General features: G+C 34.9%; 1 protein-coding gene across 4 annotated transcripts in view; it reads left to right on the top strand.

Moving 5' to 3' along the window:
- The window catches only part of EML6 (EMAP like 6), a 135,976-nt gene that overhangs the window by 75,408 nt on the left and 32,724 nt on the right, over positions 1-27,844 (top strand). For all 4 annotated transcript variants that reach the window (XM_009931317.2, XM_075413620.1, XM_075413619.1 and 1 more), the window contains 17 exons: positions 906-1,043; positions 3,565-3,821; positions 4,170-4,382; positions 5,299-5,466; positions 6,378-6,484; positions 9,501-9,619; positions 10,271-10,457; positions 11,123-11,228; positions 14,406-14,499; positions 17,953-18,053; positions 19,902-20,104; positions 21,373-21,484; positions 22,211-22,338; positions 23,935-24,076; positions 25,290-25,442; positions 25,710-25,841; positions 27,585-27,673. In XM_009931317.2, the coding sequence (XP_009929619.2) occupies positions 906-1,043; positions 3,565-3,821; positions 4,170-4,382; positions 5,299-5,466; positions 6,378-6,484; positions 9,501-9,619; positions 10,271-10,457; positions 11,123-11,228; positions 14,406-14,499; positions 17,953-18,053; positions 19,902-20,104; positions 21,373-21,484; positions 22,211-22,338; positions 23,935-24,076; positions 25,290-25,442; positions 25,710-25,841; positions 27,585-27,673 (2,449 nt within the window). The remainder of the gene's footprint in view (positions 1-905; positions 1,044-3,564; positions 3,822-4,169; positions 4,383-5,298; positions 5,467-6,377; positions 6,485-9,500; positions 9,620-10,270; positions 10,458-11,122; positions 11,229-14,405; positions 14,500-17,952; positions 18,054-19,901; positions 20,105-21,372; positions 21,485-22,210; positions 22,339-23,934; positions 24,077-25,289; positions 25,443-25,709; positions 25,842-27,584; positions 27,674-27,844) is intronic.

Below are 27,844 nucleotides of genomic sequence, written 5' to 3'. Positions count from 1 at the left end.
TTCTAATTATTCTTATCTTTAAAATTTTTTTCTAAATCTTGCATAGTACTGAGATCTGATTAACCAGCTTGTAGTCACCTGGGAAACTCCCTCCATTCCTTATTAATAATATAGGTAAATTATGTACTTTTCATCATCTTATTACATAATTTATTGATTGATTTTTTTATTTAAAATTATGCAAATGAGTGAATCAGCATGCAGTTTTGTCTACTAGTTCATGCAGGGTTATGACAAGAAAATTTTCCCCGTGGTAGGAATGTTTATGCTCTCTGACTATTGCTTTCACTTTCAGTGAAAATTTCAGTCTGATCTGCATTTACTCTCTCTATCTACAGAAACTGCTTTTTCTTTATTTATTCATCTAGGGGAATTTTATTATACCAGATAAGTAAAGTCTGGAGATAACACCAAATGATTACGTAATTTAGCTTCACCCTGTTTTCTCTTCTGCTGTCACAGATACGTGTTCAGGGCTGAGTTGCCATCCCTGCTAAAATTTGGAATAGCAAAGGGCCTCTTATTTTGAAAGAAATTTGAACCTGAAACTTCACTTGAAGGTGTCTGAAAGCTTTATTTGGTATTATTTTCCAAGACATTCAGTGCTACTCTTGGAAAATTCTGTGTCCATGTATTGATTCAGGCAGTTGTTGTACCCATGCTTTCTCTTCTAGATTGATAAGCAGTTTTGACTTTTTAAAAACTAAATGTCTGTAAGTCTGTAGGCTCAAGTCAGTGAAATTGTCTTCATTTCATGGTTGGAAAGGAACTCAATACATTTTAAATCTTAATATAAGGTGTGCATGGGCCTTTACCAATTGAGTTAGACTTTTTGGTTTTACTGTTACTGAAATATTGTGCAGTCAGGAAAAATCTCCTACTGCTTTTGATTTCTTTTGATGCAGATTATGGAGTCTTGCTGACCATGCCTTGATAGCTCGTTGTAATATGGAAGAAGCAGTGCGGAGTGTGTCTTTCAGTCCTGATGGCTCACAGTTAGCACTTGGAATGAAGGATGGCTCATTCATTGTTCTTCGAGTACGGTGAGAAAAATGTACATTAGTTTCTCATGTTATTAGTTTTTTTCCCCTGAGTGAGTCAAGACTATATTATAAAGTCTTTTATTCCTATAAAAAGATAAAATCCTTGGGTATTTTATCAGAAACAAAGACTAAAAATTTAGCATTTACTTCTATAATATCACTTGGTGCTTTAAAAGGTGGTAGTTTGGCAATTATGCTTTATTTAATTCAAAATATTAGCTCTTAGCAGTAATGTTGATAAAATCTAAGATTTTCAAGTTTGGCGTTTTTCATTCTTTATTCTGAAAGTATACAGATACTTTGTGAAAAGAAATGTTCATAACAGAGACAACATAGTTTCGAGAGGGATCTCCTTGATCATATGGTTTATTTCCTGCCATATACAAGAATGCACACTATGCAAAATAATCAGTGATTAAAAGATGTTTTTGAGCATTTTCAAGATGTATATGAAATCTATGTTTCATATTAGATGACAAGCCTTTTTTTGCATGAATGCTTCATATACAGTAGGCATTTTCTGTGTGGAATACTATTGCAGGAGACGCACAAAAGCAGGTGAAACATAAAATTGGCCATAGAGTGAAATAGCCAAACAAAATAGCATGATTTCAAAACACATAAGCTATTTTAATTGATATTTGGAAGAGTTTACCGCTTTCTTAACATTACTCCATGTGTTTGGTAAGCATATATTTAAAATACTTTGAACTACTAGCTGATAGGAGGGAGAAGACTGTAATCAATGGAAGATCTGTGAAAACCCCTGTAATGTACTTACTTTCACAAAACTTCAGTGATCTGTTGATATTAATTTAAAATCCTTTTCAAAGACTAGTATTTTCCTAAAGAAGTTAATCTTCTTTGTCTTGCATTAATCTTGTCTCTGCTAATTTGCCTGACACCTAACATTATTAATGATTCAGCTGGTGGAGAACTGATAATGATAAACCCAACATTATTCCTGAGTGGCAACACCCTTGTGTAGGGCCCTGAGTACAATTGCTTCTCCATCTGTTCCTTTTCTGTGGCAGATCTTCTGACAGGGTCACGAATCTGCAGCTTTCTGTCCAGGACAAGTGGACGATGGCAATGTGTTTTGACAGCATTTTTTTAAGTCATGTACTCAGTGACATGGATCTTTGTTCTTCTTTTTCTTGGCCATGAAGGATCTGGATCTGTGGAATAACACGAAGAATTAGCTGCTCTTCTCAGTAGCAATATTTAGCACTATGGAATAGTTATGTTACCAGTTTTCAGTAAAAAGGCAGAACTAGGAATATTTTTTTTTCCCTAAACACTTTTTGAAGGAAAAAATGTCTATGAATAAGTAAGAATTTTCCCAAAAAAGTTTCTACTGTTATTGACATTTTGGAGTTTCACCGTTTTAAGAGAAATTTCTCACAAAATTATTCTGTTAGTTTTTTTAAGATCCTGATCATCTGTAACATTAACCTTTCAATTCATATCAGCATCTTCCAGAAAACTCTGTCTTCAGTTACTGCTGCTTCTTCATTCAGGTTTCTGCTTTTAACAGTACCATGTATCAACATTTTAAAGATACATTAACAAAAGAGTTATTGGTTTTTAAATATATTTGAGTCTTTTAATAAATTTGATGCTACTAGCAGTAATTAATGAAAGCATAAATCAGGAAAAATATTTAAAAAGCTTAAAATGGAGAATAGCAGAAACATTGACATCTGTAGAAGAGTCTTCCTCACAAAATTTCCTTGCAGCCCAGATGTATAATCTGGTACGGATTGTCTTTGTAAATACAAAATTAATGGCACTGAGACTTGGCTCATTGTTCAATCAAATCAGGGGAAGATTTTTTTTTTAGTTTAGTTTTAATTCTTTCCTCATAGCCAAAGAATTTGGGGAAACTTACTTGCAAAAATTTTGTCTGCATTCGCTAGTATTGCAGTTTTTGTTCCGTGATTGATAGGAAAGGGGTTTATAGCAAATGAAATTTGATAGGAAAGAGCTGATTTGAAAACCAGGCGATATAGTGGTCTTGATTTGTTTTGAAGACACGTGCAAGGTATTGTCGCTTCTGTTTTTTCCTCTGGTGGTTGATGGTGGTGGTAGTGCTGGAACCCCTAAAGCTGTAGCTAACAAGTCAAGGCATGTGGAATTAATCATATCTAACTTTACCAGTCAAATTGTTAGCCTCTAATCTAAACTGTTTGCCTGTCTCCCCAAAAGAGTCAATGTGGAGAAATGGATATCTCCCAAAGGCCATTTCATCATGGTCTTGTGAGAGACAGGATAATCACTCTGTAGATGGAACTCTTTTTCTATTGTCTATGTTAAGAAAAAAAAAAAAGTCTAGTCTAGTTTAGACTAGACAGCTAACTATTTTACAGCTAAAATTAGATGAATAGAATGAAGAGTATTATTGACTCTTTTGAGTAGAGTTATTTTTATTCAGTGCATCTATCTTCATATTTGTCTAAAGTATTTATGGATTGCATGTTCACAAGTTTACAGTACACATTTTCACTATGGGTTCTTGCAGAGACATGACAGAAGTAGTTCATATTAAAGACCGAAAAGAAGTAATCCATGAAATGAAATTTTCACCAGATGGCTCTTACCTTGCTGTGGGTTCTAATGATGGCCCAGTGGATATCTATGCGGTTGCTCAGCGATACAAAAAAATAGGAGAATGCAACAAATCTTCTAGTTTTATTACTCATATTGACTGGTCTGTGGATAGTAAATTCTTGCAAACCAATGATGGTGCAGGAGAGAGACTGTTCTACAAGATGCCATGTGAGTATACAAGTGGCTCATTTTATGAACAAGTAAACTTCAGTGTTGATTTGAAGAGAACAAGTATTATATAAATAGTACATCTGCAAACGAAGTTTCTTGACTGCAACTTACGTGAATATCTAACATTTTCCCACTTTTGTATGCTTTTACCATGTTTACGTGCAGCTGCATTAAAACTTGTAAGATGTATGATGTCATCAAACACTACAAATGTGAGATTACATTAATTTAAAATTGTGAATCTTTATAACTCATCCCAAGAAGAGTACACAGATAAATGTGATAAGAAATGGAGTTTATTGAAAAACAAATTATTAAACAGATTATTCACTTGCATATTTTCAGCTGGGAAGCACGTGACTAGCAAAGATGAGATCAAAGGAATTCACTGGGCCTCATGGACTTGTGTGATAGGATCTGAAGTGAATGGAATTTGGCCAAAATATACAAACATTACAGATGTCAACTCTGTGGATGGAAATTACAACAGCTCAGTGCTAGTGACTGGAGATGATTTTGGACTGGTTAAATTATTCAGATTTCCATGCCTAAAGAAAGGTAGGATAGTATTTTAAATTTCTGAAGAATGCAATATTTACCTTGATGCCATATCAGTATATTTTCTAATGGTGGCTTTTGATTCTTGGGTATAATTCAAATTAGAGTGTGCACAATTCATATTAGTATGAACAGACATAGAGATGAGACTTTAAGCCTCTATGTATCTAGCGATTTCCTGCCAAGGTATGCATACTTGTTTTTAGAACTGTTGAGAATGTACAGTTTAGCATGCACTTATTCTACTATTACATGTTCAGAAACTAACTCAATAGGACTTTACATCAAAATTGTATCAACACCAGATACACTACTATAATTCATCCAAATCTATGGCAGTAACAATTTCAGAAACTTCGATACAGTTACTGTCTGCTAGCTTGGGTGAGTGTAACTCTGTGTGAACTATTGGCTTCGTGTCTGTAATTGGCTTTTAACACAGATTGTTTCCTCAGCATTTGCATCATACCATGCATAAAGTCAACAAAACTAAATAAAACTTTTTGGCTTTCCATAATCTTCAGTGTTTAATTTGATATCATATCAGTGTATTTTCTGATAGTGAATTTGAATTTATTTGTGTAGTACAATACACAATATGTGTGTATAGTTCCCATCAGCAGTAATGGCCATAAAGGTGAAAACTAAACCCTATGTGTATCTGATACTTCCTGCCAAGATTTAAGCGCTTTTTGGAAAACTGAAGTGAACATATCATTCATATTGTTTTATGCCATTTATTTTTATTTTATAATTACTATTAGTATCAGAATATCAAGAGGCATTTAAGTATTTTTTGTTTTCAGTTGTGATGAGAGTGTTTAGACTGTGTTTCCATTAAAAGCCTAACTTTATTAGTTACAATGTTAGTGTTTTTTTCTTCTTACATACTAACAGTTCTCTTTTTGTTTTTCAGGAGCTAAATTTAGAAAATACGTTGGCCATTCAGCACATGTAACCAATGTCCGTTGGTCCCATGATTTTCAGTGGGTTTTAAGTACAGGAGGTGCTGATCATTCTGTTTTTCAGTGGCGATTTATTCCAGAAGGGATAACAAATGGCATCCTTGAAACATCTCCACAAGGTGAAAATCATCGCTTCTTTAATATGTATTAAATAAAATCAACAGAGAATACAGCATTGTTGGAAAAGTTTTTATTGAATTAACAGAAAATATTTTTATTATAATTCCCTGGAATTACATATACTCAGCATGTTTGGGACATTTTACTTTTCATAGACAACCATTTGTTTCAGGCAAGTTACATTAAAAACCTTCTGCAGTCTGCTATATTGTATGTGTAGGAATACATGACTAGTATTTGTCAAAGCATATGACAAAAGACATTTAGAGAGAGATTACTAGATCAAACTAAATTTTCAAGATTAGCCATCTAACTTGCATTCAGAAGTCTGACTACACATATTGAATTGTTTAATTTCTTTTCAATGCAAATTCACATATATGTGATAACTGTACTTTAGAATTTTTTTTCTTGTTATGTCCATGATACAATATTCTACAAAAGCCATATGAGCTACATAGTGTCAATTGCTGAAAATTGGATTCCCTTCAGCTAACGGGCAAAAATCCAATCTGTACTTGCACAATTTGGCAAAACACCTGTGTTACAGCAAATCTTTTTAAACACAGTGATCACACTGAAAGTTTTAATTTACCGTTTCTGTATGTTTTCACTCCAAAGCCTATTAAGAAAACACTATTCTCTCAGATGATGAAATTGTACTAGTAACTACTCAGTTATTCTCCTTCCCTCTGCCATCCTCCTGCCCCAGGCTTTGAAAGAGGAGAAACAGGAATGAAACCTGACACATTCAGTCAGCCCACAGGATTTTTACAAGCTGCTTAAGCTTCTAAAATTGTTGAATTCTGCTTTGCATGTAGTCTAAATTATAAAAAACATCACATACTATTTTCTTGTGATTGGATGTGTTATATATTGGTGTGGTGTTTTGTTTTTTTTTTTAATGCAGAGGGTGGTGTTGATTCCTACAGTGAAGAATCAGATTCAGATTTATCTGATGTGCCAGAGTTAGATTCTGACATTGAGCAGGAAGCTCAAATCAACTATGATCGCCAGGTGAGTAGAAATTAACATGCTGTGCCAATTAACTGACAATTTGTCATGACTATTCTGTAAAGATAAGCAAGAGAAGTTTGCAGCTAATTCATCAGACTATGCTAGGAAGATTATTTTGACAGTATTCAGCTGATTATTCAAGCAATATACTTAAAAACAGAGTTTACTTTAAGGGTTTGGAGTAAAAGCATTGGTGTATATACCGTGTATTAGAATAAAGAATATATCTTTAAAAGCACAGATTTATACATGAGAGCTTATGGCTATCACCATTCTCATGATAGGTATTAGAGAAGACTTTTCAGTCCTATCAGATTTAGAATCACAATTTGTAGAATACAGCTCATGGACTCTTTTTATGACTTCTGCATATTCTTAGCAGAATATTCTTACTGAGTATGAAGCCTGTGTAATAAATTTATTTGTGACAAATTCTTTTTTATTGCCAAGGACAACTATGTCCAAGAATTAAAATTGCCTTAGTTTATGGGAACTAAGTAAAATTGTTCTCTAATAATCACTTAATACACTTTTTTTTTTCTATTTTCAGTACAACTGTGTTTTGAGATAAATTAAGTTATATTGCTTGTAGTATGCCATTCCACTCCTTAACCTGATCTTTCAGTGTTGATTTATGCTTTGTCATTATGGGCTTGCCTGGTGATGAGGACTGTTGCCTGAACTTGGTTACAGTCACCGAATCTGCTGTGCTCATGTCACTTGGGCACTGTGGGACTGCACCCCTCTCTGAGGGCACTTTCTCGGTTGACCTTGTAACCACGCTCAGCTCTTGGCTCCTCTTCTTCTACAAAGCAGTTTTACCTTGCTGCTCCCTGGAGTGAGGTTTCACCCAACCTGCATCGTAACAGTTTGGACCCACATTACTATATTAGAAAACATTCAGGTCACAAACTTACATGAAGCTTAGAAGCTGCCATAATAAAACATAGTTTTGTGCTTTTTATGTGCATGGATTATGATTACATATTTCTGCAGGAGGTCTGCTTCATTTGGTGTATGGGATATTTAGTTCTTGCCTAGCAAGAAACTCTTCAATCCTTTCTCAGTCATCAGGCTGTTCCATGGCCGCCTGTATTGCACATTGCTCAAACACTTCTCTGAAGATAGAATTATTTTCCTTGTGGTTCTTTCCATGTCATTCATGATACTGAGTGCTTCGCAAGCACTGATCTTTGTAACAGTCTGATGTGGAAGGATGCCGTTGTCCTTGTTTTGAAGGAAAGGAAACATTAACATTAAATTCGGCTAGCTGACCTTTGCTTCTATTTAAAAATACTTGGGACCTGATATTCAGGAGCTGTTGTCATTGTGAATAGAATATTACTTGTCACCTTGTCCTATTACCTTATCAGTTGCAATGGTGAAAGGTCAGAACTTCCTCAGATCAGAACTGAGACCGTGTACTTCATGCGAAAAACGCACAATAAGCTTGGTTCAAGTTGGCTTGAGTGATTTAATAGCTGACATGGAGCTGCTTTCTAGGATGTGGAAGGATCACCTCTAATGGTCCATGCTTTAGCCGAGGGCTATCCTTTGTCTTTTCACCTCACTTTCTAGATTCTGCAATAAATTATGTAAGTCCTTCTGACAACAGCTTGTTTTACCTCTTTATTACAGAGATCAATTGTGTTTGCCAAGTGAAGCAGAGGTTTTCTCAAATTTTCTTCCTCCCCTCTCTTTTACTCCAAGTCTTACTGGAGTGCTTGTCTCATCCTCCTCCTCCTCCTCCTCCTCTCCTCCTTCTCCTGATTTTCCATCTGTATTCAAATCAGATAGCATCCTCCTCCATGCTGTCTATGTGTCAAAAAGGATGTCTGAGTTTAAAAACTAAAAGTAAAAAAATAGTTGTAGTCAATTAAACAGCAATATTCCAGGCAGGTTAATGCATGAAAAAGCTAGAAGCAACATAAAATAGAATCTTACACAGGAAGTGTGAGACAACCCCAAGCACAAGATGCACTTCACTTTTTGTTAAAGGAAATAGTTTACAGAAGCACATGGAAACAAAAACGTTAATCTTATTCTGAGATTTGGTTTTGGGTTTTTTTTGATGTTATGGATGAAATGGTGTAGAGGATTCTAGATTTTGAGATGCATTAGAAAATGGTGATCCTATATTCTGTTTCACTGGTAGCATTCACTGAGGAGAAGGAGTAAATGGATGAGAACACTTAGGATAAAGTACAATACATAAGAGTGACAGACACAGTATGTGAAGGCCCTGTGTGCCTGCCATTTCAAAAGCTCAGCTCGTTATCTGAACACTTTCTTGTAAAAATCCAAAATTCCTTCTTTGAAGTCAGGTAGATTTCTGTGGGAATGCCAATTTCATTGTCCTTTTGCAAAATCCAAGACATTGTAGGCACAGAAAATAAACAATAAAGCTATATTTCAGCATTATAATGGATTTTGTTCGGTGCCACAGCTTTGAAGATGCTTCAAACATCTTTAGCAGCTTCACAGAGTTTCAGCATTTCTGAAAGATTTAAATGCACAGTATTTTGTGTCTTTAGTGTATTTATAGAGCTGTAATTCTGCTTCAGGATTCTGGACACATGGGCAAATCACTTAAGTGGTGTTCGTTATTGTCTATTTCACCATAATCCCTAGATGGAATTAATTCATTATGCTTTGGGTACCTACACTGAAGCACATATGAAGTTAAAAGACATTTACAGAGTTCCACTCAATATTTAAATCCCTTTTCACTAAGTGATACTGGAATATTCTAGAGAAAATACACTCTGCTGCTTCTACTCCAGACTAATGTTCTGGGCCACTCACGTCAAGGGACTTAATTGTCTGGAAAAGCATTTGTCTTTCTGATATCTGAATCTGAAGTTCAGTAAGGAGCAATAGTGACTTACTCTGTGTTGCAACTACTGAACATCAAATTAAATTAAATTTAATACTTAAAAGGAAGTCACTTTCATTCCTATATATGAATATTTAGAACACTGGAGATGTGCAACTAACTTCAACAATTCTTCTTCAGGTTTACAAAGAAGACCTACCTCAGCTGAAACAGCAAAGTAAAGAGAAAAACCATTCTGTGCCCTTCCTTAAAAGAGAGCGAGCACCTGAGGACAGTTTGAAGTTGCAGTTCATACATGGGTAGAGTAATATTAGATAATACTTGTTTTTTCTGATTAAACATCCTAGCAATGTTAATCAATTCATGTCAGAGCATTTAACAAATCACTTTTCAGTGCTTACCCACAATTAATTTGTTTGTCATTATTACTGTGGGTAATTTTTGGAATATCAGATACAGATTTTCTTTTTTCAGTTGTATTTGTTAAGGAACAAGAGAAGGTTATAATACTGTAGCCATATAATAAATAATACATCAGCACTGCATTTTATGAAATTACGTTTTAAACTAGCTGTTCACTACACCTTGTGTTTCCTGGAGCAAAGATTCTCTGTTAAATTGATCGTGATAGCTGTGATTTGTGAAAATTACTTGAACCCAAGTCCCTGTAAAACTTATTTGGACACAATTTATGTGAATTATATATTCTTTTTGTGAAATTAGTACTAATTTAGGAGTTAGGTGCAAAGCAAGCCATGAGAAGGTTCATGAATGCCTGCACTTAGTGAGAATATTCTCTCTCTGCCTATCTGCTGGGGTATTTTTGAGCCACAGCTGACACCACAGATGTAGTCTATTCAAGTTAATGCATAAATTATTTGCACAATTTGTTACAGAAAGTACCAGAGTAGTTTTGAAATAGAATATAATTTGTTTTGTATTCACTTCAGTTACAGAGGCTATGACTGTCGAAATAACTTGTTCTACACGCAAACCGGAGAAGTGGTGTATCATATTGCTGCTGTAGCTGTTGTATATAATAGGCAGCAACACACTCAAAGGCTGTATCTTGGTCACGATGATGACATCCTCAGCCTAAGTATTCACCCAGTGAAAGACTATGTTGCCACTGGACAGGTGGGTATTTAGAAGTGACAATCTTAGCAAAATGTGGAAATAAATTTGCTTTACAATAATCAGGAAAAATGTGGTTCTCGGTCTTTCAGTATAGTGTTTCCTCCTAAATGTGGGTAAGCTGCGTATTGTTTCCTATATCCCTGCCAAACTGCTGGGGAGTACTGGACTGGAAACTATTTGAGAAGATTATTAAATCATTCCTATATAACAGAAAAACTGCCAATCTTCTGCTGTGGCCTTGCAAAAAATCTTATATTCACTTTGAACCTCTGCTTTCATCTGTAAAATGCAGGAGCTGTATTTTATCCTAGGAAGTTTTGGGGTTTCATTAGTCAGTCTCAGTATTTTTGTACTGTAATAGCACTCAAAAGCCTTACTCAGATAAGGGCTATTTTATGTTGGGCACTCTACTGATATCTGGTACTGAATATAGTATACTCGGTATATTAATATATATTCATACGTCATGATAAATTATATAATTAATATGATACTGAGTACGGAAATTTCTCTAAAAAAGAAAATAGATCTTGAAAAAGGTAAAATAGGGTAAGTGGAAAAGTAGTTACCTCTGGAGCATTTTGAAGATATGGTAGTGCTAATTACTGACATTGGTGTGGCTTGAACTTCTGTGAGCAGATATTCCAATTAACCCTCTGACTTAGGTTGGAAGAGATGCTGCTATCCATGTTTGGGACACACAGACATTGAAATGTTTATCATTGCTCAAAGGCCAGCATCAAAGAGGAGTATGTGCACTAGATTTTTCAGGTAAGCCACAACCTACACTTTTCTAAACGATTAATTAAAAAGCAATCCTTATGATGAAATCTTAATTTGAATAGCTAGCCAATTTTAGAACCAATACAAATTTTACATAAAAGTCTGCTGACAGTTCTGACAAAAATAGTGTGTGTAGTAAAGTCAGTCATAAGCCTTTTGTCAATTGGTCAATGACTGGGTTTTGTGACGTCTAATACATAATACCAAGTGTACAGCTAGGACTCTGTTGATTGTCTACATGGTGGTATAATAATTTAGAAGCAGGCAAAATGGTGACTTGAAGTGTATGAATGAGATGGAAATGTGATCTGTAGGCTTACATAATTCTTCAAATTTGCTAACAACTGCCACATTTTTCAGTGAGTTTACAGAAGAAGTAAATATGACAAACAGTTGTCTGCTGTTTCTCCTACTTGTCTTTCTGACACAGATGACCTAAGCTGTCTCGGTTACCAAAGGGTAATTTCTGTATTCAGCATTGAAAAACATCCATGTGGTGGTGACTTACATACTTTTGCATCTTTATAAAAATGCTTAGAGAAATCCATTCTCCCTTTCTCTATTAAAAAAAAAAGGAGATTACTCTAGCTGAACTATCCTTTTCTTAACTCCGATTTTTTTTCTATTCGAAGTAACTTATTTCATATTCTCCTCTGTAGAAATGTGGTAAGAATTCATTAAGACATAGATAACATTTATGATACAGGGCTATACAAAGAAGCTTTACTTCCACAAAGACAGGTCTGTGGAACTGAGTAATATTCCATTATCAGCCAAGGAGCCTTGGTGTTCATCCAAGAAATGGAATTCAGATATGAAATTGCTTATCCCCTGTGGTGTGTAACCTAGCTCTGAAAGTAGATAACGGTACCAGAACAAGGGAAAATGGATAAGGAATATCTAATTGACGTAGTGTACATAGATGTTAAAAAACTTCTCATTAAGATCCCTAGTTGAACAAATGTTCATATATTTAGAAAATACTTACTTTATGATTTACATTTTAACAAAAATTAGATTCCTGTACTGGTAGTAGGAGATCACACTTCCTGAAGCTTAAAGAAAACCAAAGCCCCAAAGATACCTGTTTTAGCTGTGCTTGATCTGGCAGCTGACTCTATACTACCAGTTCTTTCTGCCCTTGCTCACTTGCTAAAGCATATGCAATCAGCCATTACTGCTAACAGTGTACAGCACTGGATCACTTCTGTAGGACCATTCTGATGACGTTATGATTCAAAGATCATAACTGCATTCATGCAATGTTTGGTTGTGCCCTCTAGTGGCTAATTTAACATCTATAATTATGGATATTAATCAGAGTGTATAGTCCATGTTAATGCATGAAATCTCCTGTTTCAAGTGAACAAAGCTCAAACTGTATTCTTATCAACAAAATGTTGTCAACCGTGTTCCATTTATATAATTGAGTTCCCCTTAAAAATAACAATTATTATCAAAAAATACAAATACGCCTCTAAATAATAGGTATTACTGCATATTATCTTTCGTATCAGCTATCTTCATAGCATATTATCTTACTAACACTATTATAGAATGCTTCTTACTGTCTCCTTTGCTTTTCTGTCCTTTCCATCAACTGTTTGTGTCTTTGTGTCTTTATTTTCTTTTTTTTTTTTAATAAACTCAATTTTGTTTTCCTGTCCTGATTTTTCAACTTCAGTCCTGCCTGCCTACTTGCACTCCTTGCATCTAGGCCTGTTTCATTCAACTGTGAACTCTTCCTCTTTCTGTAATTCCCCTTCTTCTTCTTGGCTTGTTTCTCATAGAACTCACTTGCTAAATACTGTGAGCCAGTTATACCAGTGACATTCTTTTTATTCTTGAAGTTAAATATGCTTAAGCATAGAGTCCTCAGCATCTGTTAGCTTGTACAGAAAGTAACATTCTCAAATAATTGCTTTCATTCACTCTTTTGGCCATCTCACCTGTTCTTTACTTCCTCCACCTTTAACTTTTCTTCAGATAAAAAAAAAAACAACCAAAAAACAGGTAATCAGCTCCTATTACAACCTATGAAGTTCAATTTTTGTATCATATACTTCAGCAATTACGGTTTAGTTTTTAAAAATTTCAAAATTCCACGACAGTAGTTTTTCTCTAAAAGTTTGTTAACAATGGTCTTGTTTATCGTTATTTCATACACATAGCAAGGATGCCTAGGTACTGTTGAATTATGTAAGATACTCGGTTCTTGCTTTTCTTCCTCTCATTATCAGTAGTGCTGTGTCTTTCCTGCAGTAGAAGAGATGATAGCCAGCAGTTAATTTTAGCCTTACAATTTTCTATCATATTTGTAGTTCCATTACATTGCCTATTAACTTTTAACCACTCATTTCATTATACACTAATAATTCTTATCAACATTTCAAGCAAAGAAAAGAAGCATTATCTGATCAGAATTATTTCAAATAAATTATAATGTGATTTTTGGAGCACTTGGACTTTATGACATTGACTTTTATTGTCTTGTTTGATCCTACTTACTTTCCTTGTACTTACACACAGGAATGTTTTGTGTCTGCCTTTGGGAAAGATCAATGGTTTGATAAGGAATACAGATGTAAAAAAACTAAAATAGGTCAGACATACAAACATAACAGAACATAATGAAATCAAAAGAACGCCTTTTCTAGACAATAGTAACCTGTCTTGTAATCATCCAGTTAAAAATTAAGCAGAAAAATCTTGTTGTGACTTATATCACAACCTGTCCTGTCTCTCATAGGAGTGAGGCCATGTTTAAAGTTAGTTAAGAAGTGGAAGGCTAGGTTATGGATTAAGAGAGTGCTCTGTGAAATCTATGGATTCCAATCTGACGTGTCATCACCCAATAAGTATTCATTTCGGTGCTAAGTATTTCAATATGAATCCTCCTTGTGGATGAAACTTTCAGCAGGTACAGACTTCAGTGATCTTAAGAGGCTGGGCAGGTTGACTGTCTTTCTCAGTTCATTTGTCTAATTCTTTAGGCAGTCTGCTTTAGGAACTGAAGGCCATCAGTTAGTCTGAACCCTAATCTCTCGAAGTATTAGTTTGTGGTTTTTGCTTCATTTATTACATATCATTTGAAATTCAGGTTACAATGTATTTGTTGAGTTCATTGCCCTAGCACCTTTAACATTAAGTATTGCTTCTGTACAGTTGATGGAAAATGTTTGGCATCTATTGGGCTAGATGATAATCATGCCATTGTGTTTTGGGATTGGAAAAAAGGAGAAAAGCTAGCAACAACCAGGTAAGTGTACATCTTGATATAAATGTGATTACATTTTTCCAGATAATATCATCCATGGTATTACTTTGTTTGTAGAAAAAAACAGGACACCTCTTTGAAAACAGAACAGTGTTTTAGAGCAATATATCCAGATTAAAAACCTTGGGATGTACAGCTTAGTGTTTGGAAATAGTTTGAACTGTTTCTCTCAAGAGTTCCCTATCCTTTCTGTTAGGATAGCTACATTGATATTATAGCTCATTTAATGATTTTTCAAGTGACGTTAATGTTTTCTCCCAATTTATTTCCTGATTCAGTGGAGAATTCATCAGAGGTGTCGTATTTTCCTTTATGCATTAGATGATATGCTGGGTTCCATCAGTGTACATACACAGATCAGTTTTCTGAGGAAAAAAAAGGTGTTGCCTCTAATATAAATAGATATTTCAAGGTCTACTGATCTTGCCCCTAAGTCAGCTTTTTCTGAGATATTTGCTCTTTGCAGTTACTAACAGAAAGCTTAGCTAATAACCCCATAATGAAGAAGCTTTTGTAATTGGTTGAAGGGACCCATGTTGGGAAGAGGACTGGATTATGGTTTACATGTTTGTTTTTTTCCTTCGAAAACATTGAATTGCAACATTTTCTTTATACTAAACTAATGTACGTTAGAAGAATCAATCTGTTTGAGAACCTTTTTTTCTGTCTTACCCTCGGGCAAATAAAACCTACCTCTGAGGTCAAGATACTAGAATTGTGTAGAATTTATGTAAGCATGGACTTAACGTACCAGAAAGGCAAGGAGTTCATTTTACATGCTGTCTGCAATCATAATACCTAACACTGGTCAGTAGAAATTATTAAGATAACTGCAAATAGTGCCTGTGAAAGATAATTTACTTTTATTACTACATAGTGACATGTTCCAGAAGAAATAATAAGATTTTTTCCTGGCAGCACTATCTGTTAGTAGTATACAATTAATGAAGAAAGAAACGTTTTGATCCAAGTGTGCATGTACCATAATCTATATTACCTATATAATTTTGTCTCAGACATCCAGTTTATTAGGTAGCAAGATTTTAAATCCTGTTTAAAATTTGTGATGGTAGGGCTTGCTTAGCAACAGTGTTGTCTGAGTTGTGAAATGTGACATTTTAATTTGCTTTGCAATCCTAATTTTACTGTCTCCAGACAGATTGTGCTTCAGACTCACAAGTGAAGAAATACCCTATATATTCCCACAGAGGTCTTCTAAAATTTAAAAACAAGATAATGATAGGCTGTATGGCTACCTGTCTCATGTTGCTCACAGATGTAAGATTAAGTATTCAGGTTCTTTTCAGTATATAACACTATATGTACCCAATGTATCTACTATTAATGCTAATCTATTATTTTGAAAATATGCACAATCTTCACAGAGAGCATAAAAAATAGTTTATCTTCTAAAATATTCCAATTTAAGTTATTTGTTTATATTTTAGCAGTGCCTAAAGGCAAGTCCCCCATTCTTGTAAGCACAGTAGGACATATAAAGGGAGAGACAAAAACCAAGACAGGAGAGTTTCAAGTCTAAATTTTAGACATGGCATTCTCATGGCCTTAGCAGACAAGAAGAATAGAAGGACATCTCCTTACAATCACATAGAACCACAAGAAGAATTTATCTAAAGTACTAAACGTGAAAAATGAAGTGTACATTCACTATATACAAATATTCATTATGTTGATTCTGTAGTTACTTTGTATTTATTTTTTGTGAATATTCTTTTTACTTAATCTTCTTAGGATGATTTATTTCAGCGTGACTTCTCAGGTTTCTTTTCTTGTTGCAATGTTCAGAATATACTCTTATTTATGTGTTTTAATTGCTCCCTAGTTAAACTATACAGCTTGTTTCCCTACCTTGGCTCTACAATCTTCTGTCTAGTTTCATTAAAATCCTTATTGAATAAGCGTGCGCTGTTAGAATCAAAACATATCTGAGCTTCTTTCGTTAGCTTCTCATGCCTCATATGCTGATGTAGTGCTGGTCCTGTTTGATCCTAGTGTTTTGTATTCATGGACCGCAATCCCTAAGGGAGCTGAGGGTGGCATTGTCAAATTTATTTACAATATAAATCAGTGAACATCATGCTCTTTTACTCTCTTCATTCTGTAAGGGCAAACGTCCTTTGCCAGTCCTTTGGAACACAAGGACACAAAAACTACACACGCTTGTATACATGTTTGGGTCTGACTATTGCAGGAAATTGGGGTGGAAATGTAGGCCATATAGTCTAGATCTCATGTGTCAGCACTATTCATCCTATCGCAGAGGCAGACATACTTTTGTCATTTTAGAGGGGGATGCTTGCACTGGGATGCAATTAGTTCGGTTTTCGACTCATGGTGGTACGTATTGCTTTTGTGATAGATGCTTCCAGAAGAAGCAGTATAACCAGCCTGAACTGAAAGGCTGGGCATCATTATAATGAAGCAGAGGAACAGGAGAGAGAGGGGTTGCAAGAAGATGTACTTCAGATGTCAAAGGTGTGAAGGACCGGTTTTCATCTAGACTGATTCACTGAAAGAAAATACTGGAACCGAGGGTTATCAGAACCATTAGATTTTTCAGATCTGCTAAGCCTGTCAGATGAAAGTGACATTATCATAGCACAAAACCTGAAAATTCATATTGAAAAGCTAGTGATTTTTGCTTTTGATGTTTTATAAAACATTGAAACAGAAATAATTAACTACTTTGAAACTGGGAATATTTTTGCAATGGTGAAACTCAAACTTGCAAATTCCCATAAATACAGACTGCAGCAAGAATAATTTTAATTACCCAAGAACTAAATTTGAAGGTATATATGCTGCTGAATGAACTGTTTCCTAAATTATAATTTTATAATTTGTTGTTTTGGTTTTGCTCTTGAAGCACAGTAGCTTGAAGATTTCCTCATTTTTCTTGACAGAGGATTTTAAATATTTATGGAGTTCTTATCCATTTAAGTATTAATGCTGCCCTTTGTACCTTTTCTTAATTGCATTGGCCTCTGTTGCCAGCTCTTTCATTTTAATTTAACTGAACTGAAATTTGGTGGGAGACAATTTGTATTCACCATATTTCTGTAGTCGAATTCCTGTATGGTGTATACTCAGATACATTCTGCCAACTCTGAGTCAGTCTTCCAAGGCTAAACTCTTGCAGATTGGAAATGTGGCTCTCTACTTTTTGTTAGATGGGGTAATGATGGTGGAGATAATGTAGACATAGCCTCTGTGACTCATCTCCCAATCCTCATAGTGTTATAGACCCATGCTGTTGTGTTTGCACCAAGACTATGACAGTGACAGTGATTAGTTTTTCATTGTTAAAGACTACATTTGGCTAGTCCAGTACGATGAAGTGCCTAATTAAAACAAATTAGTTTGAAATGTTCGGTCATCCCTTACCATGTTTTTTAATTTTTATTTTAATTGCAGGGGCCATAAAGATAAAATATTTGTAGTGAAGTGTAATCCACATCATGTAGACAAACTAGTCACAGTTGGGATGAAGCACATCAAGTTTTGGCAGCAAACAGGTACTTTATTGAATACTTTAATTCATTTGAGAATGTGTATATTTTTAATACAGGAATATTGTGTTATCAGTTTAAGAATTTCTTTTATTTGTAAAGCAATTGTCTAGCTACCAAAATACTAAAGGGATGAAAACCTACCTCTGAATCAGCAAATGTCACAATATTTCTTTCTCTTTGGAAGTCATTTCCAGCTATTTGTTTTTTAACTCTAGTCATACTACTAAGGATTTCTCCTGAACAAGCATCATTGGCTCTCAGAAAACATGCAGTTCTGTAATTTACTTAGGCAGGTTATGACTCTTGTTGTGAAAATGCCATCTGGTAGCTAAGAATCTTAGGTGCCTCTGGCACCCTGCTGAAAATGGTAGTGTTTGCACTTCAGGTACTTCTGTAACACTTCAATGGCCCTTTAGTTTCAAGATAGAGCTGTTTGTCAGTCATTGGAGATGAATTCCAGAGATGGAAGCACGTGTTTCAAGGTGCCAGGCTGGAAGGATAGGTTTGAGGGTGGACCTTAAAATACATGCCTGGGCAAAACAAAAAAGAAATGAAGAATCAGCTATTTTGCAGAAGTTCAGTTATAGTAATTTATATTTTATCCATTAGGCTAAAAATCATGATGTGGTACCACAAGATCAAGATATCAAGGTAATATATTTTTCATATGACACAGGAGTTGTGTTTCCTTTTCTAAATAATGAAAAATAAAAATGCGTTTTCCCTTATTTAAAAGCAGGATAAGAGTCTGCAAACTAATAAGCAAAATATTCAGAATGGGAAGTAGCTATCAGTCTAGACTGTTCTGTCAGAAAGACGGAACAGTCTGTTTCTGATAGAGGATATTTTTTATTCAGAACTAGATTTTTTGTTCTTCATGACTTTTAATTGCATACACACTACATGAATATTTGTTAAAAAGTTCTCAAAGAGCATCTTCTGTGTGTAAAATTCAGCTAAGGCAGGTGGCACAAGGGTAGCTAAAAATAGAACTAAAGACAACTCAAAATTAGATAGTTTTAAGAAGTTTTTATACCATACTTTACAGTGTTCAAGTGGTTCAGGTGCAGTCAGATTAAAAATTACATTTTTATTTTCCCTGCATTTTTTATGTTTAGGTTATTTTTGTAGTAATTACATAGCCTTGCACTGCTGTTGGCCCAGTTCTATTACAGGAATTTGCATTAAGCAGTATCTTACTCCAAGAATATTATTTTTGCAATAAAAATGGTATATTTTGAATTAAGATTCACCCAGTGGAATTCGGAAAGGGCACTACTGCCTATATTATTTTGTGATTGTATGCATACTTCTGTCTATAAACACTCGATTTGGGGGTTCATATGTCTACTTCCTGCTGTCTGAATCAAAGCAAGGCTGTGGCAATTCGGTTCTCTGTCAATCACAAGAGGTGCAAATCCTGCCATTCATTCTGCTAAACTGCTGTCAAATTGTCAGGTTGCCAGTAGATAACTAAAACAAACCTCTAGCATCTTATGTGTAGCTATGGTCACCTCTAAAGTGAAAAAGCTTGGCATGAGCTTGGCAGGCCGTTCTGTGCAAAAAATACTCTGCCAGCCATTGTATTAGTTCTTTTTACACAATTCCTCACCAAAATTTCTAATTTGCTTGGAAATAGCAATCTGAAAAATAGAACCTGTACTGCTTCAAAACTGTCATTACTAGATTGACTTTTTTTTTTATGCTTTTCCCTTGTGCACTATGTTTTCAGTATTTCTATTATCCACCATGTCCTAGGAAATTGCAAGAGTTGATGGGGTCAGGACATTTGTCCTTTACAGTGCTATGGCTACAAACCGAAATATAAAAAGACATACTTTTGTATTGCAGGTGGAGGCTTTACATCAAAACGAGGAACATTTGGAACTACTGGAAAATTGGAAACTATGATGAGTGTTTCATATGGGCGAATAGAAGATCTAGTTTTCTCTGGTGCTGCTACGGGAGACATTTATATCTGGAAGGATACTCTGTTGCTTAAGACAGTGAAAGCCCATGATGGACCTGTATTTGCCATGCATGCATTGGATAAGGTATTTGTCATCTTATGTGATCCATTCATATTTATTATTTTTGTTGCAATACTGGATTTGAGAAGTGTATAACTAGTATATTTCCCAATGAAGTTACTCAGGTTTTGTACACGTGTATGTAAGCAATACATTGTTTTACATTGCACTAATAGTGAAGGTGCTTTAATAAAAAAAAAAAAACACAAACAGAACAGAAGACAAGTTGCACTGGATGAATCTGAATGTGATTAAAATCACAAAAACAATATTAATGAGTTCTGTTATTTAGTAGATGCGTATTTGTAAGCACATGTTATATGTGCTCATTAGCTGACCAATAGCTTTTTGACCTCTAAATATGCAGAATATTTCTCAGTGTGCTCATGCAGATCATTTTCATATTTGTAAACCACAGGAGAGTAACAGGTAACATTCATTGCCCCTTCAACTTGATCCCCAAAATATTTTTTCATTATCAATTTCCAAAATATGAAACATGAATTTTTTAATAATACTACCACTGTATCTTAAGCAAGCAAGACTTCAAATATCCAAAGATTTTGTTTTTCTCAGTTAATTATTCCAGATATCAAAAGTATTTTCCTTCAGTTTCTTCAATAAGTCTTTAAAAGAAACTATGGCAATATATATTGTTGACACCACATAAATGAGGTTGGGGCAAAGTTTTGCCACTTGAAATCCACTGGCAATTTGAAGATGTTGGTAATGGAATATTCTAGCTTTTCCATCAATTTTTCTATTTTATCTTGGCACTCTATTTTCTGAACATCCTCTTCACTTACCTTTTTGTTGGTGAGTTATTTATGCTGTGTTTTGCACTCACTTGGGACAGATAAAAAGACTCTACCAAGGGAATTAATCAGAAAAGGCCCTTATGGATTATTAGAACTCAGTCTGAAACATCTGTTAAGTCCATTGTATTTGGAATAACTTGAGAAGCTATTATTACCAACTACTGCCTCTTCCAAGGATAAAGCACATATTTTTCCATAGTTTATTTCCACATCCAGAAAAATGTTACAGTCCAGCATTACTATTTACAGTAGTATGCACTCTGCATGGTTATAAGCCTTTATGACCCTAGAAAAGCAACCCTCTAAATCTTCTCCCCTTACATTTTTTTCTTCATAGGTATAGGCTTTGGTATTTTTAATTGGAGACATGAATAAAATGCCGGGGAGGATTTATACTGCCTTTAGACATGTCTTTTTAAATATTGATATATGAGTGCTGATGTTTGTGTATGTTTTCATACTGTGATCATACAGGGTTTTGTAACTGGTGGAAAAGATGGAATCGTGGCACTTTGGGATGACATGTTTGAAAGATGTCTGAAGACGTATGCGATTAAAAGAGCAGCACTATCTGCTAGTTCTAAAGGTATTATTTTTCAGTGTGGTTTAAGAACAACTATATGTATGAAGGCTGGTAAAACAGTGGTAACAGGTGTCAAATCTTACCAGAACACAAAGGGAACAGTAATATACTACTTACTACTCTGTGCTGGAATTTTCTGTTTTGATTGATGTAAGTTGTATTTCACACAGTCTTTGCCGTTTCTAGTTTGTTCTGCTATTTCCTCCTCTATTCTGTGACATTTGACTTTGTTTTCACTGAAGAAATGATTTTAAAAAGAAATGTCACAAGCCTGTGAGTCTGGCTGTTACAAAATCTGTTCTGTTTAGCTTCCTCAGCTGGCCAAATTTCATGTAGAGAGACCAGCGTCCCTATGGGCTGGAAAGACTTGTTAAATTTTACTGCCCCAGGCATCAGGGTGGAAGTCTGTAAAGTGATATTCACAGATAATCACAGAATTAATGTCCATGTTGTTGGAGCATCTCAACCGCTTACACACTCTTACTGTTAAGGCAGTAAAATGTCAATCTCTATATTGCCACAATACAGACTAGCACAAACTCCCCTCCTTTGAACTATTAATTAAATCCATGGGTTATCTGGTAGTTTGATCAGACAAGTATAACTCATGTTTTGTGATTTTAAACAGATTTTAATTATGATGATAGAAACTGTACGAACTGTAGGTGATATGAGGCTCTTTTTGTTTTCACAATAAAAAACTACAAGTAATATCTTTGTATTCTTCAGGTTTACTTTTAGAAGACAATCCTTCTATTCGAGCCATCAGTCTAGGACATGGGCATATACTAGTGGGAACTAAAAATGGAGAGATACTTGAAATTGATAAAAGTGGCCCTATGACTCTACTTGTTCAGGTACTGTATGGATCTTCCATATGAAAATATTCCCTGGTGAAATACAAGACATTGTAAGATTTTCCCAGTCATTTCCTTTCTGTTTTCATTAATCTCATTAATTGGCCACCATCTCTTTTCTAGCTGAGGCAGAAGTTGATGCTTTCTTATGTAAATGACTTAGACATTCACTGTGGATTACAGATTTCTGAAGGTAAAAATACATCCAGTAAGTTCAAAGTCTGATGAGACTTTTTATCAATGTTTGGGACCCAACATAAAAATGAAAAATGAAGAGTAGAGCTAACACAATTTATGTGACGGTGTGGTTCCATTTATTTGCTTTTAATGAAATAATATAGTGTATTCTGAAGGAGCCTATACTTTAGTTTCTGAAAAATTGAGAGTTATGACTGCTTTCTACAGTGACACACAGTTGTCGTTGCATATGTTGCAAAGCATAGGGACCGCTTTCTGCAAGACAAAGTATTCTGCAAAGTTTGGTTAAAAATTTTTCTATGTAAGTCCACTGATGCATTTGATGTGCCTTTGGTTTAATGTCTTGGATGACCCCAATGTCTATATGTAGAAAACTGTTTATAACATTTACTGAGTTATAATTTGTCAAGTTTTTACTTTTTGTTTTCTGTAACTGAGTAAATTAGTACTATTTTTTACAAAAATATTGTTTCTTTGGTATTTTTCTTTTCAATTGTTTCTGATCACATAAAGTCACCTTTCAAATTTGTATTGCCTGCATGACAGCCTTACTAACCTAAATGTGCGAAGCTGTATTTTATAAATCATTTAACTCATTCACTAATTTGGAATTGCAATCTCATCCTTATATCCACATGAATACTGAGGTTGCAAGACAGTAAAATTATCTTAAAATTACCCAATTACTGTGAGTTTTCTGACAAAGTGTTATAATTGTCCTCCATCTTAAATTACATGCTTGTATGTGTCAACATGAGTCAAAATAGAAAATACATAAAGTGTAATGAAGATACCATGATAGTTCCTCACCTTTTTCTTTTAATGGTATTTTTCCATCTCAACAAAAATGCCAGTTACCAAATTCAAATCCAGATTGAAAATAGTAAGAAATGATTTAACTTTGAAATGCAGTGCCAGCAAGCTGTATAGAAGTTGGAGGAAATGTAGAAAAAGCAGGAAGGGTGATTAAAAAGTTTGAACACCGAGTTCAGAGGGAAGATTAAAAGAACTAAGTATGTGTATGTTGGGCAAACAGGTTCTCCAGGATCTAAAAAATACATAAGCTTTGAGGACCTATTAGCCTGTATTAGGATTTCAGGACAAAGTCTTGTTTGGGGCATAACTATTCCCTGTTCATTTCAAGTCTGGAAGAGAGGGCATTGATTACAGAAATTACAGCTAGCAATAGTGGAGGAAACTAGGAAAAAAGAATATTTTAGATGGTTATCAGACGAAACAGTCCAGACATTCAGGTCTCTTTGAACGTGGAAAATTTTTGAGAAGAGATGGCGAAAGCCTTATTGCCCGAGACTGGTAAAAGGAGGCAAGGCAAGTGCTAGAACATATTACATAAATCCAAATGCATTATTTTCTCTTACATTAAATTATTTCCTTTAGGGACATATGGAAGGAGAAGTCTGGGGCTTGGCAGCTCATCCTCTCTTGCCTGTCTGTGCAACAGTGAGTGATGATAAAACACTACGAATCTGGGAACTTTCATCCCAACACCGCATGCTGGCAGTGAGGAAACTCAAAAAAGGTAATTCTCACTGGGCCATACATTGTGATAGTAATGATACTACTCTATTTCTGTGACAGTTCTGTCTTTGCTTTCAGTGCACATCACAGGCATTAAGTAGGTAGGAAGAGGACACAATCATTAAGAAATTGGTAGCATGGGAAGTAAATTGTCTTTGGCATATGTCAAGTCAATGAAAAAGGTAGAAAGAAAAAGGATTATAGTCTATTGTAATGAATAATAATAAAATAAACTTTAATCTATTTTCCTCTGGTTCCAAGGGAATGAGTTGACCTCAGAATCATTTTTGTTAAGAATACTTAAGGCCAGTGTACTTGTTGCTGACATCACAAAGTTTCCTTATAAACACAAATGTAAATTTTTCTGCATGTTGAGCACAATCAGCCTTCAGTGGCAATATGAACCTTACATGTTATACCAACTTCTCTGAAAATGAACAGTTTTCCTGCCATCTCCTTTGTATAAAATCAGATGAGCTATGTTGAAGTGCTGCCTCCTCAAAATTAATCTTACCTCATTTACTCATTAATGTCCTTCAGGAAATTTTGTGGTGTGAATTCAACAAGCTTAATTTTCAGTGACAGCTCCACAGCACAGGAACTCTGACTGACTGAGGGAAAACAGAGTCAAATGTTTTGGAGAGGTGAACTCAGGGATGGATGTGGATAACTATATGAGAGAGTATGGTCAGAAATAATGTTGGGGCAAAAAGTAAGCGAAGGAACTGTAGTACATCTCTGTTTTAAATGTGCTTCACCTGAAAGGAACCATTCTTCAGTCATATAACGAGGAAGCTTTCAAGTGTAGTATCCCTGAAAGACATGTAGTTATGCTGCCCATAATAAGTCTTTGAATTTTCTATCTGGATTTCCTTCCTGCATGGTTTGGGGTTTTTTTCTTTTTTTTTTGTTTTTAATTTTATTTCTGTCATTGGTGTGTTTAGAACGTAGTTGGAAAGTGGTATTTTCATCTAAACCCATTTCAAGACTAATCAAATAACCACTGTCAATTCAAGAACAGCCTATACAGAGGATACATTCACATTTAGTAAAACGTTAATCCTAACCCTCCTATCGCATAATATATTTGTTATAACAAATCTATTTTAAAAGTATATACTTGATGTAAAAACTTTTCAGTTGCAGTTTGTTGATGGTTTTCTCAATCTCCAGTTCATAAACCTTAAGATATTCCTTTCCATTTTCTTTTGTAGGTGGACGATGCTGTGCCTTTTCTCCTGATGGGAAAGCCTTGGCTGTAGGGTTGAATGATGGGAGTTTTCTGGTGGTAAATGCTGACACTGTTGAAGACATGGTCTGTTTTCACCACAGAAAGGAAATGATCTCAGATATAAAGTTTTCACGAGGTATAATCAGATGATAAGGTGAAAGGGGAGTGTTTACCTTGATTTTGTATTTCTCCTCTGGACAAGAGATTGAATGTTCAGAAGGTAGACTGGCCTTAGATATGCTCCATGCATTTAAATACTTTATAATTCTGTATGGTTTTATGCAGCCTAGTATAATGGGGTCCACCTCTAACTGGTGCATTTGGATGCATTACAGTAGTAAAAATGCATAACAATAATTATAACAAGTACACCTTTAATAACCTCAGTGTCTCTTCTTTACAGAATCAGGAAAGTACCTGGCTGTGGCTTCCCATGATAATTTTGTAGACATTTACAATGTACTTACCAGCAAAAGAGTTGGCATTTGTAAAGGTGCATCTAGCTATATCACACACATTGACTGGGACTCAAGAGGTAAAATGTTTGACCAGAGATACAGGTTTAAAATGCCTGCAAAACAGAATATCAGCAAACTGTTCTTGTACCAGTTACTAAGATAAACTGTAACTACTAATGCAAATGATTTTTCAACATCAAGCACCATATGGGTTCAGTGCAATTACATTTGCTGGTGGGATTCATCCTCACTTGTAACATTTGTACCAGAGTACATGGTACTTCGCTGTTGACAACATACGACTAAAATGTCACTTACGAACATAATACTGCTTTTCTCTGCTGTGTTCTTTTTATAGTTTTGTAGTGTGTGATACATTTTTCTTTTCCACCTTTTACGTCCAATTTCCTTTCTTCTCTGCTGAGCATTACATGACAATCACAGCAATGAAGTTAGAGAGCATTATTATCACAACTAATTAAGTCTAGCAAGATCGATAATGAGCTTATGAAAATAAGCCTTCCTGGACCTAATATGATTCTGTGGGGAACCACCTGTGTGTCTGAGCCCTGCTTCCCCTGTTGTGCTAGTCTCAAAATATGGTGCAAGCTCACTGACATCAACAGGAGCTAACCTTTTTTCAGAACCCATGCGGGTCTTTTTTCCATTCTTGAGCTAGTAAGCCATGCTGCAACTGAGCTGGCGCTGTGCGCCTGCTTACAGCGCTGACAATCTGACTACTGATAGGTGTACACATAATAATAGCTATTTGTCTGATTATACCTCTTATCTGTAGTTGTTGGATGTGTTAGATGTGTAGATATAAAGTATAAGAAAACTGAAAATTCTTTGTGTCCTTAATGATATTTATTGGAAACTGTAACTGAACTTCTAGATGTAAAGGATTAATATACTAAATTGTATAACCTGTCTTATACAGGTCAGATAGGAAGGGCATAATACTACTATATATTGCACTTCTTGTTCTCAGTGATTCCACCAGCCTGAATATAGCTCATGTAACAAAAGGCAAGATGCCCAGTCGAAATATAGCAACATTGGAACTGCACTAGTTCATACCAGTTGATAATCTAATTCAGCGTTTCTCGGTAAAATTATGCTTTCCCTGGCAGTTATGCAGTTTAGATATGTAGAACTGCTTTTATGATAATAAATCCCCACAGGATAAGTCCCCTTACACTAGTATAGTTGTTATCATTTGCTTAAATTTTCTTATATCAGAAATATTGTAAAACATCAATTTGAAAGCATTTTTTGCTTCTTCATGCACAAATACTTGCTAACATACTATCAGTTGCATACAAGGTTATCTTCCTAATATCACAGTATTTGTATGGGTATGGTAAACTTCATATTCAAGGACAGTTTGGTGTGTAGCCGGACTATATGCCAGCTAGGCAGTGCAAAATAGACAGGAGCTTACAATGTTTTAACTTTTGTCAAAGCTGTCTTGCAAAATCGTTACGAGAATGAGCATACACAATTTATTTTACTTTCCATTATCATGATGATAAAAACACATGCAAAGTATTTCTTATCAAAAGCAAGTGATTTGCTGCAAGGCAGTGATTTTTTTAAGGATGTTGGATGGTATTTAAAATACTACTTCTGCAGTGAATCAGGAGTACAGGATTCTTACGAGAGTGATTCTAAGCATCTGTTTTACTTTAGCTATGAATAACTCTCTGGAGGATAATTTCTTAGCTTACACCCAGAAATCTCTTCATTCAATCAAAAGTGAGTTAATAATATTCAAAATAATGAATAAGATTCATAATAAGCTCTTATTTTGTATCCAGGAAAGTTATTGCAAGTCAATTCTGGTGCCAAAGAACAACTATTTTTTGAAGCACCGAGGGGGAAAAGGCATATTATAAGAATTGCTGAGGTACGAATTATGCTTACTGGATTTTTTATGGTGAAAGCTATTTTTATGGACTGGTGAAAATTAGTGTATTTTGTTTTCAAATGATATATTTTTTCCTTTTAAAATACTGTATTTATATTGGTTATAATTATTTAATCATTCTGTACAGTGGTTTTCCTAGCATTTTTAAAT

This window comes from Opisthocomus hoazin, chromosome 2 (assembly GCF_030867145.1).
Source record: "Opisthocomus hoazin isolate bOpiHoa1 chromosome 2, bOpiHoa1.hap1, whole genome shotgun sequence".
NCBI classification, from domain to species: domain Eukaryota; kingdom Metazoa; phylum Chordata; class Aves; order Opisthocomiformes; family Opisthocomidae; genus Opisthocomus; species Opisthocomus hoazin.
This window is presented reverse-complemented; position numbering and strand designations above follow the sequence as displayed.